Genomic DNA, 23,398 nt, shown 5'->3' with positions numbered 1-23,398 from the left:
ATACAACGAAATTGGTTTTAACCTCACTGGTGCAAAATTCTAACAGAAACGAAAAAAGAAAGGAAAAAAAAACTAGCGTGTGCATGGAGTGATTGTGGTTGTATTTAAAAGTCTCACAGCCCAAGGATAGAAACTTTATTTGTTTGAATAGAGAGACCTAAAAGGAAAATGTAATAAATAGACACTTCAAATAAGGTTTAAATGGTAGTGTGCAGGGGTGAGTTGTTATAAATAGGAGAAAAACTGTCTTTTAGAAAAATGTAGCACTAGTTGGGGCCTTTTTGAGAGTTCCTTATTCTTTCTCACAATGCCCTTTGCATAGCATAGCTTCAGAACAATGTGGAAAGTATGCTACATAGTACGTTTTATACTGGGGTGCAGAACAGATGTCCTTGCAGGGGTATTGTTATCTCAGGTGATATTCAAGACAATAGTATGGCAATATCAATCCTAGCTTTGTCTACTGTTAAGAGAAAACAGAAGATTTAAAGTAGAATAGAACTTCCCTTTTCTCTTTCTGTAGCACAGATTCTAAAGATGATTTATATGTATTTCTTGGGCAGACAACTGTAGCTGAATCACAATCATAAAAGGAGTGAGTCAAGCATAAAACAAGGAGTAAGTCAAGAGTACATCTTCAAAGCAGAATGAAAAAGGAGATTGACAGGGTTACAATGCTTTCTTCTTCAGGAGCAGTTGATGCTAATAGAGCATTGACAGATACAGAATGCCCTAGGGCAGCATTTCTCAAACTTGGCACTCAACCACTAAGTAGTAAGCACTTAAACTTCCAGAATAATTCCCCAACCAGACACCTTAAAATTGCCAAGGTTAAGAAACATCGCTTAAGGACGTGGATTTCCAACATGAAAATGATGTTCTTGGGATTACAGTATATGAGACTAAAGGCAAAAATAAAAAAAAGTTCACAGCCGATTTTTCCTCACTAGAGTTTTGCCTCCTCATCAGGAGTTGTGGGAATTGTTTTTTACTACTGCACACTATGGCCTGAAAGAGTTGGAAGGACTTTATTGTAGGTATTGTAGTTGGGAAAAGGTCATAAATTCAGGCAAAACATTTTTAAAAACCTGAACTTTTTAGGAAAAGAAAAAGGAACTTTCACTTTTTAAAATCCTACAATATTAATCTGGCATTCTCACGGTCGCAATCTTAATTTTCCCTTTTTGTTAGGTATCTTTTGGATGGAATGGCCAGAATTATTAGAGGGAAGGAAGGAAACTAGTTGTCATCATCTCATAATTAATGAAGTACCGTATTTTTCTGAGTATAAGACACACCTTTTTGCTTCAAAAAAGAGGCTGAAAATCTGGGTGCGCCTTATACATCGAATACAGCATTTTTTGCCTCCCGAAGCCCCTCCCCCTTCACCAAAATGGCCGTGCATACCCTTATGGAGGCTTTCAGAGAGTTTCTGGGGGCTGGGAAGGGCAGAAATGAGCAAAAAAACAGGCCATTTTTTCTAGCCACAAGCAGCACTCTATAAGCCTCCATAAGGCTATGCATGCAATTTTTTTGATGAAAAACAGGCCGTTTTTTGCTCATATTTGGCCCCTCCTCCAGGAGCATTCTGCAAGCCCCCCCCCCCAAGTATACATGCCTTTTTTTTAAAAAAATGGGTCCGTTTTCGTGAAAAGAGCTTGAGAGCTTTGCAGAGTGCAAAAACATTTTTCCTTTTGGAAAGCTCTTTAACTGATTGTTGAGAATTACATTGATCAAGTGCTGTGCCAGCAGAAACAAAGTCTTATGTGCTGTAGATTATCAGTGATTTCCTTCTCCAGCACATGGATAAATAAACCTGGAAACAGCTACCTACCTACCTAGTCTCTCTCTCTCCCTACCTATCTACTGTATTTCTCTATCTCTCCCTCTCTATCCCTCTATCTACCTACCTACATTTTTTAATTTGCTTCTTCAAAAGCTTGGTGCGTCTTATACTCTGGTGCATCTTATACTCTGAAAAATACGGTAGGTAACACAGTCATTGTTGAAATGTATATAAACCCTCCCTCCCCCTTCCAATGATTTTAAAACATAGGTGAAATACATATAAGATTGAAATGTTATCTTATTTTTAACAGTGTCTTTAATCGTCAAAAAGTCCGTTTTAAAAGCATATTTAATAAAAGAAAATACAGTCAGGAATGAGATACAATTCTGACCCTCTTGGATTGATTAAATGAATGTGCTACAGTAAGACTTCAACTTCTACAAGAAGCTCATGCAAGATTAGTAGTTCTAGCAACAAGAACTCACCCTAACTCATCCTTGTTTGTAATTATAATTCATAAAATAAACAAAAGCATCCTAATTTATTCCCCTCATGCTACACAAACACACACACACCAAAAAAAACCTATTGAGAGCATAATACAATTTTAATACATACATCCAATCCCAAAATTTGTAAACATAATTTATCACAAGAGTTTTTTTTGAAAAAGATATTTAAATAAATTGCTTTAAAAATAGGCAACCACTTCTAGAATAATGCTGAAATAAAATCTTCATTTCTCCAAACGTTTCCCAAACCTAAGAACAGCTTCGTAAGTTAAGAATATCATCATATTTGTAGGAAATGCACGAAGCGAGTTTAGCCCAAGGCCTTTAAAAAGAACTCGTACTCCTCCTTCCCTTATGCTGTCTCTGACACAGTGCATTAGTCCAGTATATTTACGCTGCCCATCACCATCTGCTTGCATTCGGGCTTTAATAACATCCATTGGGGTTGCTGTACCCCAGGCAAGAACACCAGCACAGCCTCCAGATAGAAGCACAGCCCACAGGTCTATGAACGTAAGTATAAATATTGTAATGTCAGAGTTTGTTGCGGCAATCAAATCCAGAAAGCACACACAGGTAACTGATTCAGCAGGATTCATTAACTTCTCTTTATATACATAATAACACATGAAGTAATACATACAAGTGGTTCTTCCAATGTGGTAAAGAGAAGAGATTGGTTTCAGTTCCAGCAGCAGACTAGTTTGCAGTTTTCGAACAGACTCAGTGATGCAGAACTAAGCCATGCCCAGCAGAGGTGGGTTGCCCATTTTTTTTACTACTGGTTATGGCGTGCTACACTTCTGCACATGTGCAGAAGCGTCCAGGTAGGTGGGTGGAGCCTCCTGCCACCGCTACTATCAGTTCAGCCGATCTGGGCCAAACTGGCAGCAACCCACATCTAACGCCCAAGCTCCAAAGTATTTCAGCTCCCATTGGCTGAGCTTGTTGCTATGCCTTATTCCAGTTCATGAATATACTCTGACACATAACTTATCATTAATACTCCAAAATTATTAAAAATCCAAATGTTGGTAAAAGAAATGTCCAAAACTTTCTATTAATATTAGTATAAGTTTCTCAGAGAAAGCCATTTTTCCCACTTAACATAGGAGGGTTGCTTATATTGGTTGAAAATAAAGTAGTCAAGTGTGACAAGTTTTTTGTTTTTGTTTTTTATCTTTTTTGAGAGGATGATCTTAAACTCAGTGTCATCTTCCTTTGAGTAAACAAAACATTATGTAAATTAATATAATCCTCATAAAATATCACTTTAGGGCAAAACATGAGCCACTGTGTCTTTTTCCAAGCAAAGAGAAGATCTTCAATCCTTATTACCAAATCAAATTCCATCTAACACACACAGACACATGTACACACATGAAATGTGTGACTACAGAATTTGATGATAGTAGCCTGATATGGCTCTCAAAAAGAAATTAAACAAATTCATGGAGGATATCAGACATTTTTCAAGGGCATGTGGCTGGCCCCTTTGGATTCTGGATATTGGGACAGATCCAGTGGTGGGTTCCAGATCCCATTCCAATTGGTAAGGTTGGAATGGGCCCAGCAGCATCCACATGGACATGCACAGTGCACGTGCACATGTGCATAGTGTGCACATGTGTCTTAGCACCTCTGCGATGCTCCAGCTGATCAGCAGAGTGTCACGCAGGCACTGTACATGCTGTGCGCCGAAGCGCCAAAAGACCAGTAAGGAGTTTGGGCGGGTGGGCCCACCGGAGCACCGTACCAGAATGGTATCCGGTGCGCTGGGCAGGCTCCAGTACCCCCATACCGGACAGGACCGCCTGCAACCCAACACTGGACAGACCCTATAAATAACCATATTTAAACACATCATAGAGTGATCACTTGTAATTAGATCTGAACCTTAAGAAGAATTTGAGATACTTTCCTACATTGACATAACCCTTCATACCATGTATCATATATTAAGCAAAAAACAACAACCACCCAATCCTCTGTAGGTGAACTATTAGATAAAAGGGAATAACTAAAATAAAAAAATGTCATAATGCCTTTTTGACTTGCTTTCCATAGACCATGCCCAAGATGCCTGACATTCCTTTTGTGAAACATAAGATGAGACATTCAAGAAGTTCTCTAGTTCTATTAATCATCATGCTTCCCATTTTTCAAGTATGTGACGGTAGTTTCCCTCCCTCTTCAAATACTACCTACATTTGACTGAGTTTGTTGAAAAATTCCAAATAAGGTTCACTGTGTTCCTCTCATTATGATTTTTATGGTTTTCTGTTCAATTAAGCTACAGGATTGTGTCACAGATTTGAGTAATCTGTTTACAATGTTAGTTCAAATATAGTGCGAGAGCCAGACTATTAAGGTGTTTTTGTTCCCCCTGTGAGGCAACATACTTCAGTGAGTGGAGAAACTGGTATTTTCTTCAAGGCTCAAGCTATTGAAGTTTAACCTTAAATAAAACTTTATTAGAGTTTTGTAATCTGCTATAAGAAGCTGTTAGCCAGAGTATCAGGCTTTCCTCAGTGTTTTGGGATTGCTGGATGGAAATTCTGGTAATTGGTCATTTGTAGGCAACAGATACGAAGAGGGCGGGCTGTAATATTTATTTATTTGTTCATTTATTTGTTTGTTTATAAGCACCCAGATTGACCCTGGGACCCTTCTAGTAAAAGTAATAATAGTGGGAAGCAATCTGAGTCCACAACTTCACATCATACTTCCCATGCAATTTCAGACACAACTCTTACATTATTATTTATTCTTCTTCTGAAATCTGATTGTATTGCTCAAGCAAGCAAGAGTGTTGAACCAAAAGAAAAATCCTTAAGGCAAGCAAAAAAGAAATCTTAACTCTATTTCTTACCATATTGAATAATTATTTTCTATGCCTCGTACTCAGAAAAGCTGATACTCCTATATCCCTTGTAGCTTCCCTTCACTTCCATAGATGAAAGCTTCTTGAACAGTAATACACAAGTCCATTTTTTTACAGTAGACTAATCTCTCCTTAAGACCTAAAATGATTTTAGAAATCACCGCCAGAATTAAGTGGGGACAATGAGGGCTGCTGCCTTAAGATCAGAGGTGGTATTCAGCAGGTTCTCACCAATTCTGGAGAACCAGTAATGGAAATTTTTAGTTTGGAGAACTAGTAAATACCATCTCTGATTGTCCCTCACCCCATCTATTATCAGCCTGCCAAGTCGCAGCTGATTGGGAGGGAATGGGGATTTTGCAGTAATCTTCCCCTGGACTTGAGTTGGGAATGAAGATTTTGCAGTATCCTTCCACTGCCATGCCCACCAAGTGATGCCATGCCCACCAAGCGATGCCCACAGAACTGGTGGTAAAAAAAATGAATCTCACCACTGCTCAAGATTATTATTATTTTTCCTTTTTCCACCTCTTCTTCCCTTGTTTATTGAGTGTATACATATCCTTCACCCCATTCCCTTTCCAGGTAAACAATATTAGGCCAGAAAAAGCTAAACCACTATATGAACACTATTTACTAAACCCCTTCAAACTTTTCTATGCTTGTAAATCATCCATGCTTCGACCATATCTATATATCGCTTCATACAACTTCCTTTTGTTCTCACCAATAAATTTTTAAAAAAGAATAAATCCACAATTTATTTAATCCTTGCACAATTCTTGCTGCTTCAGTAACAGATAGATATGAAAACTTAAAGATACATGTCAATTTTACAATATATTATGAACTTTTGCAAAATATATGCATATTTAATCATTTAAATTTTAAATGCAGAGAATTAGTTACTGTAAATTCAAGAACAAATCTTTTTAAAAAGTCCTTCTTTGCAGGAACAACTGATTTCTGACATCAGAGGACACATCCTCTGTCAAACAGTTTCATAAGAGTTCAAACAGAATTTTGTAACAAGCTCTTTAACGATGTTACACAACCTGTGTAATCTATGTGAAATATCACTAAGATTATTTTACTTTATTTTATATGCAAAGGATCCGCAACATCTACTTATAAAAACCAAGGATCATAGTGAAAAAATGGGACTAAAATTAAATATAAAGAAGATGCATTAAATATAAACAGAGGCATAGTATCAAAATCATGTGAAGTATTAATCCCATTTGATAAAGCTTTAATAAGACCACACCTGGAATACTGCATCCAGTTTTGGTGACCATATTACAAAAAAGATATTGAGACTTTGGAAAAAGTGCAAAGAAGAGCAACTAAGAGGATTAAAGACTAAAACATATGAAGGAAGTTTGCCAGACTTAGGTTTGGCTAATCAAGAGAAAAGAAGGACATGATAGCAGTATTCCAGTATCTGAGAGGCTGCCACAAAGGGGAGGGAATCAATTTATTTTCCAAAGCACCAGAAGGCAGGACAAGAAACAGTGGATGGAAACTAATCAAGGAGAGAAGCAGCCGGAACTCAGGAGAAACTTCCTAACAGTGGGACAATTAACCAGTGGAACAGCTTGCCTTCATCACTGGAGGTTTTTATGAAGAGACTGGAAAGTCACTTGTCTAAAATGGAGGGAGCTGTACTAGACTGGACAGTCATCGTCTGAGGGTCCCTTCCAGCTCTATTCCGATTCTGAAGTTCGCCAATAGACATCCTGAGAAAGTGCTTTGTTTAACTCAATGGAAATAGGGTGTGGGAATTTGCAATATCTGGTATCAGGCAGACGAGCATCTCTACATCTCTATGAAAATATTCCTAGTACAAAAATGTGTGGTCATGTAAACACTGGCAGAGATCTGAGGAAAGACAGCCTGTATTCAAAAGATGAACATATTCACCCTCCAGTATCCTTAACGATACTTTAAAAAGTTTGCATACCACAGGGTGGTAAAGAAAAATGCAAGTTGGAAATGAATATATATCAAGCTATCATGACACAAACAGGCAAGATATACATCTAAAGCTTCTGAAACAGATGATTCCCATTTAATACACATACATACCTGGTTTGTTTTTACCAGTTGGAGTAAGCCAATCACACAGGACAGAGTAGGTGAGAAAATACAGTCCACATGAATGGCAATCCCTGGCCAACAGAGCCAAAGATCCTTTGTACAGACCTCCAAGGCCTTCTTTTTTGACTATTGTCCTCAAACAATGCAAGGAACCTTGATACTTAGGTTGAGAGTCAAAGGGATGAGATGATCCTATCAAGTAATATGGTTCTTTCTGGATCTGTAATCTTACTTTGGCTATTTCTGCAGGTGATATTAGCACAACCTAGAGAATAAAATTAAGAGTTAGAGTTAGAATATGGATTAGAGTTAGGATATATATTAGAATCAAATCTTGCTGCCCAGAACCTGGAAGACCACAGCTCAACTTCATGTATCCTTTTGACCAAAATATATTCTTATATTTTCCAGTCATGTTTGCATTTTGCATATCTGCTCTGAAAATTTTCTGTAACTAGAGGAATAGGCAACATTTTAGTAGCAGGGAGAACCAGCCTAATGTTTCAGGGTTTGTGTGAGAGGTGCATAATGAAAAATTTGAATCGTATAACCTGAGAAGAGCAAGGATTTTTTCTGATTTATTATAGAATGCAGTTTCTCTGCATCTAAACAGTGGGAAACTGCAGAAGGTGGAACCACAGATTGTCCATCTCACATCTAAAGATTTGAAAATAAATAGGATATGCTGACAGATCCTGTTCCATTAGCCCACAGATAGATTTAGCCATGTTATTTTATTTTTTTTAACCTACCCGCACAGCTCCAGTAACACAACCTGCAAATGATATATCCACTTTTGATGGTTTTCTGTCTGTAGAGCCATATCGTAATCTGCAGATACTATAAAGGAAGTTTTTGTAGATTCCAAATGAAAATGATGAAATCAGTGATGCCATTAAAACCGTCATTGACATGCCTTTGAAAAAACCTGGCACCTGAATGGAACAGAAAAGTGAACAAAATGCCTTTATACAATAGAAAAATTAAAAACTTAAGATTCCTTGTAAGGAACTCTAACCCTCACAGCTTCAACCTTAAACTGTCTATGGTGGACCTTACCGCATTCCTAAGAGGTCCATAAAGGGGGCATGCATAAGCGCACCAGCGTGCCTAACGTCCCTGTCCTACTGTCCCCATTTATTTGTATTAATTTCTTTCATTTCTATCCATGTTTATATTTATACCTGCTATCTTGTACATGTTTGACAAACTATTAAATGCAAATTCAAAATGCAAACTTATTGAGTATAGCCTAATACAGGCCTGTCAAACTGGCAGCCCATGGGCCGGATGTATCTTTAAGAGGTAATAAAGCAAAAAAATGGATTCTTTGATCAAGATAGTTAGGGTTATTATTCTTAGTTATACATACCCTTTCATTTCTATATATATCTCTGATACAGTGCCATATTCCACGATACTGTGCTTCTGTCTGAATTCTCACCTATCAAAGCAAGGTGAAGCAATCCATCATACACATCAAATGTATAAACGAAAGTACCAAAATTGGGCATTGTATGAAACATACATTTTGTTTACAAGCAATAAGGACAAGAGCATTGTAATAGTTAAAGGTGCAGAAAATTTGTTTTTGAAGAATAGTAGAACTCTATAGCTCAAGCAGTATTTACGCAACACACCAAACCAGCCAAGAACATTTTAAATTAGCCAACCACATTTTGTCCTAGCATGCTGTGTAAATCTTGGATGGGCAGGGAGGGTTTATAATTCAATGTGATGCATCCATTTATAAATCCAGGATCGTGTATGGGTCAGTTAACCACAAGGAACAGAACTGTAACTGTCTACTATGGTTCTGAAGCACTGACAGAATTAGGAGGATGAACTTTGGAAATCCTTCTGCTAAATTCTTTAACTCATCCTAGAGCTTTTATTTGAAAAAGAACAAAAAAACTGTGTACACAATGAGCTAAACCACTATAGGATTTGTTTGCTTTTGATTTGTCACACTATGTGCACCCACCCACAGTGGATTGTAAAATATAGTTTATTAAGCAAAGCATCAGCTACACAAAGTGCTAACTCAGTCACAAAGAAGAAACCTACACAGTTTCCCCTATGGTAGAGATTATACACAAAATAGTTTAAGAAACTGGCTGACATACCTTTATTGTATCCAATGGATAACCTACTGCAGCACTAACACCACCTGAAACAGGTAATTTGTATGTGAATTTGTTTCGGGAGTATTATAATTAAAGTGTTATAATTAAATAAGCCCACAGAAGATAGACCACATTCTTCAAGCTACCACATTAAAGCTTCCCAAGCCATCCCATGCATGTTCCACATTTACCAAATTCCTCCCTCTTGCTTTGAAATTATTGTTTGTATATACTTTTTGATGGACTATGAAAGTTAAGACTTTTCCCCCACCCAAACCAACAATACAATTTGTACAACAAAATACAATTAGATGTGAGCAGCCCCAAAATGCACTGCAGAATGTGTCTGGGATTGAGCACTCATACTTGGAATACTGCATTCAGTTTGGTCGCCACAATGTAAAAAAAAAAAGATGTGGAGACTTTAGAAAGAGTGCAGAGAAGAGCAACAAAGATGATTAGGGACTGGAGGCTAAAACTTATGAAGAACAGTTGCAGGAACTGGGTATGTCTAGTTTATTGAAAAGAAGGACTAGGGGAGACATGATAGTAGTGTTCCGATATCTCAGGGGTTGCCACAAAAAAGAGGGAGTCAAGCTATTCTCTAAAATACCTGAGGGCAAGACAAGAAGCAATGAATGGGAATTAACCAAGGAGAGAAACAACTTAGAACTAAGGAGAAATTTCCTGGCAATCAGAACAATTAATCAGTGGAACAACTTGCATCCACAAGTTGTGAATGCTCCAGCACTGGAAGTTTCTAAGAAGATGTTGGATAACCATTTGGCTGAAGTGGTGTAGGGTTTCCTGCCTAAACAGGGGGTTGGACTAGATGGCCTCCAATGTCCCTTTCAAACTCTGTTATTCTATTCTATTCTAAAAGTTACTGCAGCCACATTGTGAAGATTGTTTTGTCTTACATTTATCATGCATTGAGCTTATATTCATAACTCTGAAACTGAGTTGAGAAAGGAGAAAAAATATACTATGTGGATGAATGTCCTCGGATTGGAGAAGCAATATATACATCACCTTGAATTCCTGGTGGAAAGGGAAATCTTAACAAAGAAACCAGAAAATGCTATGCATTTTACTAGAAGTAAATACTGGTGCTTAATAAATATGAAAAAATGGTGGGAAGGCAGACATCTTGCGGTAGTTCATTCATAAAATTAAAATATTAGAAATACAAAAAGATCCAGCAATCAAGAATTTCAATGTAAAATTTCAGTTCTGTTTTTTTCTTGTCTGGATTTTGTAAAGCTCTTTTCTCTTTAGCTGCTGTTCCTTTGCTTTTATTTTGCAGGATCCTCCCACTTTTCCCCCCTGCAGTATTCTATTAGACAGTCTCAGCAGAATATTGTCAGAGAAATAAAAATATATCTAAGCTTTTAGGTGTGACTCTTGATTCTGCATGTTGATTTTATGTGTCCTGTAAATATTTAGCATATGAAGAAATGTTAAATAACCAGGACTTCTTTCAAAACATTTCTCTAGGAAATTAATGTTCTATATCCACAGTGAAGAATGCACCCATAACTTTCCTAATTCAGTTTGTGGAATTAAAACATATTAAAGAGGGTGGATGGATGGGTACTTGATATCACAGCGACACGATCTTGGGGCTCCAGGATTGCTGTCGATATCTCTGTTCCTGGATGGTCCTTTTGGACCTAAACAGTGGGAACAGTGATAGAGAAGAGCATGTCCTGCTGATTTCAGGGACATCACAAAGTCCCTGATTGATCCAGGAGAAATCTCTTTTTGCCAGCTACAAGAGAAGCAGCCAAAATGGCTGCAGAAGGTTGGGACAAGCCCCTGAAACAGAAGCAGTACAGGAAAGACAGTGTGTCGAAATGGAAAAATGCAAAGAATTTTCTTAGAAATTCAAAAAGTTTTAATAATTACAGAGAGAATTGAAAAGAGACTTGAAATTATAGATCAAAATACAGAAAGAATGGGGACAGTGATGAAGTTTGAGGACAGAGCTCAAAAAATCACAGAGACATATGAAAGTGGTAAGAAAATTGTTGACACTGACAGGAAACTGAGAGTGGAGGGAAATGATAAGTGTGAAATATGGAAAGGAGAGATGGATCAACTGGAACTTTATTTCAGATGTCAGAACATAGATGAAGAAAGGAGAAAAAATTTGGCAGAAATAATGAGAGTAATCTTGGCAGAAGCACTAATGATAACAAAAGTTAAGCTGATAAAAGGAGCAGATAGAGGGTTTCAAATGCATATAAGACATGCAATGAAGAACAAGTTTTTAAGAGAAGTCCACATAAGACTTATCAAGAAAACACTTAGAATACAGACTTTACAAATGGCAAGAGATATTGGACTACACTATTTCTGGAATGATACAAGATGATGAAATGAAATGTCACAATAAAATTTAGTTAAATGTAGTTACATTTTGAGTGCTATATACAACGTAATAATAGCTATAATCAAATAAATGATTAATAATGATAACAAAGCATTTATATATACTAGATTGAAAATATGAAATTTTATACAAACTGAAAGTGAGGATTATGGAGATGATGTTGAAAAGCCTTTTCATAAAAGATAAACAATTCTATATAGAATAGAATATATAGATGTAATATCATTGGATGATTTCAGGATGATGTAATGAAATGCCATAATGTAAATTTACTTCAAATTTAATATGCCTTATGTTGAAAGGATGTAATAATAGCTAGGCTTAATGGATGTTTAATAATTATAACAATTTGTATACATGTATATGAAATTGATGATACTAATAATGGGGGGAAAACATGGAATTGAAAATTATTAGAGAATGTTATCAATGCTAAAATAATAGAATGACTTAGAATAGGATAAAAAATAACTTTATTATTGGATATATTGAAGATGATATAAGGAATAATTATAATATTAATGGTTATATATTTAGAATACCTTGTCTAAAATGGAGAAACAATGGTGATAATCAAACAAAGGAAGCATAATAACAATGTATACAAAGATATCTTGATTGACAATATGTGGATTTTGATAAAATTCAAGTGATGACTATGGAAAGGATGCAGAAAGACCTTGTAACCAATCGACACACTGTATGTAGTTGAAGAGGCTTTTATGTTATATGTGTTGTGTGTTTGTGTTTGTTTGAAAATAAAAACATTATTTAAAGAGGGTTGATGGTTATTACCTTTGATCGACACCAGCCAGAATGGCCAATGGAGGATGAGAGCTATAGTCTAACAACAGAACCTTCTGCTTAGAGCTCAAGCAAGTTAATTCACTTCTCTATCATAGGTACATTTCCATTTTTCAGTTGATACTTAATGTACCATGCCTTCTAGCAATTATTGGGACTACTCTATTCCTATTGGCTTATTCTGGGGGTGTAGGTGTTTGTGGTTTGTAGTTGATGTTCTAGATATCAATTGACCTTTTCTAATATGCCCTGAATGTCAGTAATTATATAGCTTTTAAACAGTCTCAAGGGATTTTCATACTCCAAATATAGCCACCATCAGACATTTCTATGGCCCAAAATAGTCTCTGGATCTGAAAAATTTGAGCTGCTGCCACAACTGGAGAAGAAAAACAAACAAGTCATACAATCCATGAGCGAATTTTCTATTTTCCATTAACAGTTTAAGTAGGTGTATATTATGAAACATACTAAAACTGTAGTGGTTGAAGTGTTGGATGTAGACTAGGAAGACTTAGGTCTTTATTGCATTCAACTACTGTAAGCACACTAAGGAAGGTCAGGTCAAGAAACCAGTATGGAAGGAATGTGCCTTAATGGTAGCATATCAAAATCTTGAAGGCCTAGTTTTTTTTATGCCCTATCCTATATGAAACAAAATGAAAGCAGAGTTATTTTGTGTTTCTATTTCACATTTTCCTCTTTCTCAGGACTCTGTAACCTTTTCTGCAACTGCCCCCTTTTTGTGTCATTCATTCTGTCCCTGACCACAAGATTAATTATGCATCCTTCACAATTGTAGGCTCATTGGATAATTTGTCACTGTTTTTCACCCAACCTGCCTTATCTGCCTATGGTAGGCATAGAATCAGGGGAGATCTCTTATGTACATTCTCATGGGAAAAGTTGCAATGTACTGTATTTTTCAGACTATAAGGGACACCTTCCACACACACACACCCAAAAAGAGTGTGGAAATGTTGGTGCGTCTTATACACCAAATACAGCCATTTTTGGCCTCCTGAAGCCACAAACCCACATCCCATTTTTGCAAAAAATGAGTCATTTTTTGCAAAAAATGGAGGTATTTTTGCCTTCCCCAGCCCCCAGTAGCACTCTGCAGGCTTCAGCAGAGCTGGGGGAAAGCAAAAACACCTCCGTTTTTGCAAAAAACAGCTTGTTTTCCACTCATTTTTGCCTTCTCCCAGCCCTGCTGAAGCCTGCAGAGTGCTCCTGGGGGCCAGGGAGAACAAAAACCTTTTTTTCTTACTTACCTCTTTGAAATCTTGGTACATTTTATACACCGCTGCATCTTATAGTCCGAAAAATGCAGTAAAATGAGGCTTTAGGACAGATGCTTTTTTATCATAATATCTTAGATACATGCAACAAGAAATCAAATACGTCATTCAGAGAAAAAATAAATTCTGAATCTAATCTTTTCAATTGTCTTTTTTATATGTACATGGTTTTAATTCAGGGTATTCAATGCCAGATAAAGTATTCCTTATACTGTAGTCATTTTTACAGTCATTTGTTCGATGTTCTCTGCTTGAAGAGCTGTTCAATCCATGTCTGGTTTAAGATGAAGACTCATTAGAACAAAGAACATGAATTGTCCATCCGAATTTAGCAAGTGGATAGTAGATTGAGCACAAAGGTTTAGAGCAGTGGTAGTCAACCTTTTTCTAACTACCGCCCACTAATGTATCTTTCTTGATGGGAAAATTTCCTTACCGCCCACCAGTTTTTGCGCAAGTGTGGAACATGAGCATATTTCTTTTTTTCAGACATGGATTCTAAATTTGTTTCACAATTTAACAACTACTTTTACTCTTACATTTTGATCTGCACTCCACACAGTGCTTTTTTCCCTCCTCTTTTCCCTTTTATTACAAACACCAAAAACAATGCTATATTAGGTGCCAATTTTTATTAAGTGTCGCCATCAAAACAAAATTCCTTTTCCTGCTTTCTTCTTCTTTACCTTTCTTATAGTATTTCACTATATCAAGGATCTTTTTTCCCTTTTTTATTTTCTCCTTCTTCCTTTACTTATTTCTTTCTTTTATTTTATAAGATAACAAAACTTAATTTATGAGCCAGACTAAACACTGCTTACTCTCCTCCTTTATTTTATCCCCTTTTCTCTATTTTTCTTCCTTTTGTTAATTTTTTTATCTTTTCCTTTTTATCTCCCTTTTTTTACCTTCCTTAGGGCAATGTACAAAAGTAAGATTGAGCTAGTTAGCCCACTTATTATTATTAGCCAACAATTCTCTCCTGTCTATAACTTTTCTTTCTCCTATTTTGCAACTGCTCTGCTCCGCTTCTGCCTGTCCCTACTATCAGTTTCCACTCCTCCCCTTCCTCTTCCCACGTGTTTCCTTGTTTGCGTGCACGCGCATGTTGGTTTATTGATGTGTGCGCTCATGCCTGCCCACTCGCTTAAAAGGAGGTTTTAACTTCCGAAGTCCCTACCGCCCACCTGGAATCCCGAAACACCCACTAGTGGGCTGTAGGGACCAGTTTGACAACCCATGGTTTAGAGGTTATTTAATATATTTCTAGTTAAGACAGTCTACTATTTTCCACATGTCTATAAACTGAGGTTTGCTATCATTAACACTAAATGTACTATCAATCTGTCAACATGAACCTAAGATTCCTTGTTCATGAATAGGGAACAGAGGGGGGAAGGGGGCCAAATGATAAATATGACTGTGTAATTGTGCAAATGCTGTGACCTACATACTTGCATCAAACATTGGGAAGTACATAAAGTGCATTTGTGTGATCATGTGCATATATCTTCATTTTTGCAATACTGTGGTTTCCTGCAGACATTACTGTCCCTGGGTTTTTTTTAAACATCCTTCCAAATGTAATTTTAGAAATAAACCTAACTCACAACTTTATTTTCACTATGCCAAAGCTCGGGATTTCTAAAATATTCCTTCTTTTTGGAAGTACTTCAGTCATGTTTGTAGTGGTTATATTTTTTCCTAGGCCTCCCTCTTTCAGTTTCTCTACCGAGATAACATACTTTCGTCATCTTATTTCTATCTGTCAATCAAGATGCATTCATGAAAATAGCTCAAATCCTCAGCTGTTCCCAGAGTATATTGTTTACTAGCACTTTCCTTGACTAACTGGAAAGGGGTGACTTGATACTTGCCTCTCCCAGCTGGCCACCATTTTGGAAATATATCCGATTAAAGGTTTCACAGAAAGTGAGTGAATAGACTGGGAAAGAAGAAGTGGAAGAGGTGAGGTTCCTCTTTCCTGTAATCCTTTGGTAATGATGCTTGCAATATAGGACCATAGACTGAAACCTGAACAGACTTCAACTTGTTAAAACAGATTGGTGGGGGTGGGGAGAGAGAGTTAGTCTTACAGTTTGCAGTTTTAACATTCAAAGATTTAGGAGAGTATGTGGGGAAGTACAACAGTTGAGAAGATTTGTTATACCAGCAATACATATCTAATTCTAGCCTATTCACACTTAGAGGGAATTCCTAATGTCAAATAATCAAAATGTAACATTTACTGGACCAGATAAACCAGCTATCTGAGGATCAAAATAACTGCCCCTCAACCACATAACCTGAAGAAATAGAACAGTCTAAAATAACAAACAATTTCACAGTATTTGGAACTCTCACCTAAACTAATAATTACACAAATCAAGCTGCATAGGATAGGTTCTAATTATATAATTTCTCAACAGGAAAAAATGTATTCCTGAATAAAATCATCATAATTATTCTGACTGGTTTTCTACTTCCAAAAACTCAAAAGTGTTTTTTTTTTAAACCAAGGACATATTCATCCTGACCTCCCTTAAGTGTGCTTTTTAATTCTTTGATCAACTTCAAACAACAGCTGCTTAATACAAGTAGTCCTCATTTAGCAACCACAATTGGGATCCACTATTCCGGCACTAAATGAAGCAATTGCTAAGCGAAATCATGACTGTGCTTATCAACTTACTTCAGTTTTTCTTTGTTTTGCACAGCTTTGAGGGTCATAAATGCTATGATTGGTCACAAAATTACTTTTTCATCATCGTCATAACTACAAATGATCACTGTGCAATACAATGAGGACTACCTATATGTTATCAAATGTATTATGAATGGAATCCGAAAAACTCTGTGCTGAGTTCCAGATTAAGAAATCTATACTGGTTGCTTGATATTCATTGCCTCCTTAAACCTCACTGCAGTAAACTGGATAACAAATCACTATTACATTCAGTAAGATTTCAGTAAGATTAGCTTCCTCTCTGCTATGGTCTTTCTCCTTTTGTTTTCTATGTACCTTAGAAAGGACTGTTTGTACTGTATAAAAGCTCATGGGATGATCAAGGACCAGAATTTGTCAAATTCAAGAGGAATGTCTTCTTCAGAAGTTATCTAAATCAGGGGTCCCCAACCCCCAGTGTGTAAACAGGCAGCAGGCAGAGGCATGCCAGAAACTGGTCTGTGCAAATAAGCAAAGCCCCATCCGTGGGATGCAGGCAGTACATGAAACTACACCCCCTCCAGTCCACTGAAAAAGCTCTCTCCACTGAACCGGTCCCTGGTGCACAAGAGGTTGGGTGTGGGGCTGATCTGAATGATATAAATAGAGTTTCCCGCTTAAACTAGAAGAGTTCCAAGGTCCCTTTCAACTCTGCTATTCTGTTATATGTGCAATAAGTATCCAGTAGAGATATTTATTTGGTGCAATCTCCCTTAACAATGCCACTTATTATATAGCAAGGACTGGAAACAGTAATATTTCCAGTTCTGAATATCAGAGCTGTTAGTCTGACATCTGTCTACAGCAGCTTCCCTGAACTCGGCTAACTTACCGTCATCCTTAGCCAACGAAACCAATAGCAAAAGCAGTGAACCTGTTATAAATAGTACCTAGAGGGCATCAGGTTAGGCTGATTTAGAGCAAAGCTGTGCTTTCTCTCTGGCCCATCCCTAGTATAGGCCTGTTACCACTTCCTGGCTGTAAAAAACGAATGCTATCATCTTCTTTTTACTCCCAGCACTTATCCCATGCCTGTGTTTTCCAGCTTCAGTTCACAACTCAAGTTTTCCAACTTGAGCCATCTTAAGCCTTTCAGAGCCAATGTCCCATTCTAGGAGCAGCCCCAGTTTAAATTAGCTTCATGGCCCGCTATGTCCCATGCCTTCCAGCATCTTGTAATTGCCCAGATCAGCCATTTAGCTCAGAGCTGCTAAGCTGTTGCATTCCTGGCATTTTAAAAATAATTTGCAGTTGATCCTGCTGTGACCTTTTAAGTCAAACACTCTTCAAACATAGAAACATATACTCTATTCAACCCTTATAACATGTCCCAGTGGGCATCCTTTTAGCTTCTGATGCCCAGTTGGAGGGAAGGATCCTCCTCCTTCCTGGCCACATTACTGCAATTTTTATTTGCCGTTCAAAAAACTGAGACTTCCATGGTATTTTCTCAGTATGTACCACATTGATACTTTCCAGATAATTGTATTTCCAGATAATATTTTCCCTAGGGAAAATGATATCTTGAATATATTCAGGGGATGAAACTATTGAAACACAGTGGATTTGGATTTTTTGAAAGGTTATCTTTGTTGACAGTCCTCAGTTCTTACGTAACTGTATGGGAAAATTATCTGCGTATTTAAAAGCATTCAAAATTGGAGTTTTCAGTCCTGGAAATCTATCCCTGGTAGCGGGATGGTTTTGAAAAAATAACGGAATAATTAAGATAATAATTAAGAAACAGGTATGAGATAGCCGTGTGCTGCTGCAGCCAAAAATGCTAATACTTTAAAGATCATGTGAAGTGAAAGTACTGCTTTATGTTGCACTGGTGAGGCCACACTTGGAATACTGCATCCAATTCTGGTCACCACAATACAAAAAGATGTTGAGACTCTAGAAAGAATGCAGAAAAGAGTGCCAAAGTAAAAATTCTGCAGTAAAGATATTCATTCTATTCTGTCACAATGTGGCTACATTGCTGGGAGCACAGAAAACTTTCTTTTCCACTAGCAGATCTGCTCAGGTTATAATTGGATTAAATTGTTTCAAATAGAAAATAGAGCTTCATTTTCTTACCTGTATCCAGTGATAGAATCAGCAGCACCAACTATGCTGCTTTTGCAAACAGTTTACAATACATGTTGTTGTTGTTAGTTGCGAAGTCATGTCCAACCCATTGCAACCCCATGGACACCGTTCCTCCAGGCCTTCCTGCCCTCTACCATCCTCTGGAGTCCATTTAAGCTAACGCCTACTGCTTCAGTGATTCCATCCAGCCACCTTATTCTCTGTCACCCCTTCTTCTTTTACCCTCAATTGTTAGGGTAAAGAGCATTAGGCTCTTCTCTCTTTTCTTCTCATTAGGTGGCCACAATATTTGAGTTTCATCTTCAGGATCTGGCCTTCTAAAGAGCAGTCAGGGTCGATCTCCTCTAGGACTGACCAGTTTTATCGCCTTGCAGTCCAAGGGACTCACAGAACTGTTCTATATCAGACTTAGACTGCACTGAGAATGATTAGGTTTATTCTCCTATCTGGGGTTTAAGACTGACCTTGCTTCAACTGCTTTGTAAAATGTTATATAAAGGCCAGACTGATGATTTGCATTACAAGTATCTTTCCACATTCATTTGCATTACAAATATCTTTCCACATTCTGTAATTAATTTAATTTGCATGGTAATCCTAAAGGCAATGGAATATTGCCAATGCAAATATTCTAATCAAAGACAAACTTAGTTTCAACATATATGTCTTCTGTCACTATAAAGTAAAGGAAAAATGTTATAAATATCAGTGATTAAAAAGGCTAAGTCTGAAGTTTATGAATCCTGCCTAGCATGGCTTCTGCATATTTAGAAAAGTATATTTCAGTAAGTTAAAAAGAACTTATGGTCCGTAGGTAACTTGCAAATAAGGTAGACAATGTAGTGTGGTTTAGAACATTATTGTAAATAAAGGTGGGATTAAAAATGTAATAAATAAATAAATGCCATATTTAGCTAAAAGGGGAAGTGAGAAAACTTCTGAACTGGGAAAGATAAGGGACTTTTCTCTTTAAGGGAAACATTACACTGAGTTTAAATTGTTTCATAATGACAAATAGACTTTTTTCTCCTGATATGTAGCCAGAGTTGGTTTTTCTATGTGGTTTTGTAAAACATTTTAGTTAGTTTTTATCCCACTGTTATTTTTATAAATAACTCATGGCAGTAAACATACTGCCAGTGAGATGGGTTGGCCTGAGCAAGAGCAATTGGCCAGCAGGCTCTCATGCATAAGGTGGACCTGGAACTCATAGTCTTTCATTTTCTAGCCTGATGCCTTAACCACTAGACCAAACTGGCATGCCCTATATCAAATATTCCCTCTTTATTTCTTGGGTCACTATCACTTCAACATATATTTTCCTGATTTCACCCAGAAATAAAGTAAACATGGGAAAGGGGATACTTCTTATCTGTCCTAGAATAATCCAAATGAGTCTTTGATATCTGGCATCTGTGGTGGTGCAGTGGTTAGAGTGCAATACTACAAGCTACTTCTGGGCTGCCAGCAGTTTGGCAGTTTAAATGTCACCAGGTTCAAGGTTGACTCAGCCTTCCATCCTTCCAAGATGGGTAAAATGAGGTTGTAGGGGGAAATATGCTAACTCTGTAAACCGCTTAGAGAGGGCTGTAAAACACTGTGATGCAGTATATAAGGCTACGTGCTAAGTACTATCTTTTTGGATGGCACAAAATTCTGGATATATTGGCAACAATTTTTCGTTTCAGTAGGATTCAACACCATTGATCCATCTTGACTGTAAAGTCATAACCCATATAAATATTCAGCTTTGCAAAAAAATAATTCTTTCCAAAAATAAATATTTAAAATATCACCTTGACTTAGCCTTATTGTGTATAAATAAGGAAAGTGAACATATAAAGTTCAACCATAGGTTTTGTTTGGCCTAGTTCTGCATTAAGAACAGGGAGAGTAGAAAAAATCTCCTAACGTTTTCACTCTTCACTCTTTCACATTTTTTAAACATAGACTCTTCTTATCTGCTGAATCATGCAGTCCCAGGAGCACTGAACCATGACATTCTGTAGAGTGCATTAATCAGTACTAAACTGGTAATTTCTCACAGAAAGCCAAAAGAGTGGAGCAAAGGCTAAAAAGTAGCTGCCAGAATCTTGAATAGATTGATCAAGAATATTTCTACTTTTACAGAATTGGTAAAATTCCTCATTTATGCCACCCTCGCCAGAAATCACAGCATCAGATGCATCCCCCCCCACCCCCAATAACTTCTTTACAAATTATAGTGGTAAAAATTAGAAGTAATTAATTCCAGCCTTATTTATAGCACATCCTGATTTCACGGGGACAAAGCAGGACAAATTTCATCATTGTATATTGATGAATGCATTGTACCAATAGACAATGGTGAGGGCAACAAACTTTCATTTGAACTTCAATGGTCAATTGAAATGCAGTTCAATCTTTCAAATGAAAAGAAGCCTCCAGCAGTGAAGAATTAAAAATAAATGTGATGGAATTAATTGGGATGAAACTGAAGTGAATATATTGGGCAAGAGGTATTTTGTATGGAAATGATAGAAAAGTGAAAAATAGTAAAGCTAGAAATGCAGATGATATAATTGGAAGAAGGCTAAAGTAGTCATATTTATAGTTAAGCAATTGGTTTAATATGTGTGATGATTATGCCTAGGCCATTGAAAAAATACTATTATGGTTCCAGTCTATAAAGGAAAAAGTAGCAAGATAGAATGCAATGGGAAAACTGCAAAAAAAAATGAGTTTTCTAAGTATGGATGGCTGAGGAAGGTTTGGGCTGAATTTTGATCAAAAAGGTTATGAGATGAGATGGTGAGCAAAACATGGGAAAATCGGTTTGTGCTTTCTTTGAGCAAGGGAAATGGTCTTTAGCAGGTCATTCAGAAATGTGAGAAAATTTATTGTACTTTTTTTAGTGTAGAAGAAAGCTTATGATAAATCAGGTTGAATTGTAGAATGCTTTCTATTAATATGGAGTTGAAAAATGGTTGCTGAATGTGATATAAGTGGTACATAATGGTGGTAAACCATGAGTGCAAAATAATGTTATACCTAGTGAATGATACAACACTGACCTTGGATTAAGGCAAGGATGTGTGATGTCCCATCACACACACTGTAACACATACTGTAAGATGATGTGAATAAGAAATATAAGGGATAATATTACGAACATGATATTTTCGGGCATGAATGTACATGTATGCAAAAGGTAGTCGAGAAAACCCAAAAAGTTTGCAAGGTTTATTAGATAAATTGTATGAGTCACAATTACTAAAAATTAATATATGGAAGCGTAAGGTAATGGTGATTGTAAAGAGAAATGAAGTGAATGATTGGAAGTTATACATAAACAGTAAAAAAAATAGAGCAGTAAAATGATACAGGGCATCCCCAGTGACACTGGTTTCAAAATGGCAGATGTAACCCACTGTCAAAACCCTCTTTTTTAAAATGTGCCTTGCATACATACAAATAAAAAGGGTTGGGCTTGGATTATTCAGTTGCACCCACTGTTTTGAAGCCAGCTAGCACAGTATGGGGAAATACTTGAAGAAATTTTAAAATATGCAAACGTTATTAGAAAGATGGTAGGCAATATGTAACCTATTGAGAAGAATGAATATTTGTCTAAAGAAGTGATAGTGGCTATGTTTAAGAGCATGCTATGGCCTACTTTGTTAGATAGAAGTAGACTTGAGTATATTAAAAGAAATATAAAATGGAGCGCAGTGAGAATAGGTTGATTAATAAGGATAGAAGGGAAGGTGGGTTTTGAATTATTACAGACAAAATAAAAAATGAGTAAACACTGCAAAAGAAATATGTTCAAGTATCTTGCTCAATTCAGTAAGAATTGACTTGTGAATTAAATATGTATATTTAAAAGAGTAAAGGGCTAAGGGGAGAAACGAAGAAAATAAACATCAGATGGAGTTGATCAGATCCTCAAAAAGAAAGGTGAAAACCTAAAACAAAGAGCAATGTCTGAAGTAATGTATGGTTGTGTTGGAAACAATGCTAGTCTGTAAGATTAGAAAGGAAATACATGGTCATATTAAAGAATCAAATGTAGAAGGACTGTTGGCACTAATCTCAAATCTGCTACTATCTTCAGCTAACTTCTTGTCTGATTAAGTTCTCATTCCTGGATGTTCCAAAACTCTTTAACTCTAATGCAGGGATATGGCCACGATTTCAAAGAACATCTGTCTCTCTTCATCAAAATACCATCATATTATTTGTTACCTCCAATGGCTCCAGCAACGAAGTCCATCTGCACCAAGTCAGCTGCGTTTGCTCCTCCAGGAAAAAATGTTTGAAGAAAATTTTTCTAGAAACGAGGATTCTGGGGGGAGTTCCTGAACAATAGGTGCTGAAGTCAGCAGCAACAGCTCTCTGAACTTCTCTCTGAAGGTGAATTGAAAGAAGTATATCACCAGAATTTGGAAATTGTCCCCGGAACATGAGTAATTCATAACGTCATAGTACCCAGCTGCAATTGTTACAAAGGACAGAGACCTTTCTTCTGGTGCCTTTTGCCCTGCAAACTGAAGTGTTAACTTTGAGTTGAACCAGACCAGATAATGGATACAAAGTCTTTTAACTTAAAAAGTGAAATCCTGCTTCTTAACTTGTTGAATCTGTTGCCCCAGCAGCTGATACAGCCCAGTCTGGTATTCAGATGAA

At 36.9% G+C, this 23,398-nt stretch overlaps 1 protein-coding gene across 1 annotated transcript; it reads right to left on the bottom strand.

The window, feature by feature from the left end:
- Nucleotides 1–2,099: 2,099 nt before the first annotated feature.
- Nucleotides 2,100–23,127, bottom strand: SLC25A47 (solute carrier family 25 member 47). Its single transcript, XM_087727921.1, has 6 exons — nt 22,958–23,127; nt 9,412–9,455; nt 8,658–8,729; nt 8,038–8,220; nt 7,274–7,550; nt 2,100–2,806 (listed from the first exon to the last, which is right to left on the bottom strand). Exons 1-6 carry the CDS (start codon nt 22,983–22,985, stop codon nt 2,526–2,528), a joined length of 885 nt encoding a protein of 294 aa, XP_087584047.1. The 5' UTR covers nt 22,986–23,127; the 3' UTR covers nt 2,100–2,525.
- Nucleotides 23,128–23,398: the final 271 nt, after the last annotated feature.

Source organism: Thamnophis sirtalis, unplaced genomic scaffold, assembly GCF_051295495.1.
Source record: "Thamnophis sirtalis isolate CommonGarterSnake01/CBP01778 unplaced genomic scaffold, rThaSir2_p1.2 scaffold_1, whole genome shotgun sequence".
NCBI classification, from domain to species: domain Eukaryota; kingdom Metazoa; phylum Chordata; class Lepidosauria; order Squamata; family Natricidae; genus Thamnophis; species Thamnophis sirtalis.
The sequence above is the reverse complement of the archived record's forward strand: the minus strand, read 5'-3'. Positions and strand labels throughout refer to the sequence as shown.

What these genes read in the sequence shown, in the direction of transcription:
- SLC25A47 (XM_087727921.1), bottom strand. Translation starts at nt 22,985, where the DNA reads ATGGACTTCGTTGCTGGAGCCATTGGAG. An exon ending in ATCCATTGGATACAATAAAG is followed by an intron (nt 8,730 to 9,411) that starts GTATGTCAGCCA and finishes TTGCTTTGATAG; the next exon opens with GTGAGAATTCAGACAGAAGC. An exon ending in AACTGGTAAAAACAAACCAG is followed by an intron (nt 2,807 to 7,273) that starts GTATGTATGTGT and finishes TTACGTTCATAG; the next exon opens with ACCTGTGGGCTGTGCTTCTA.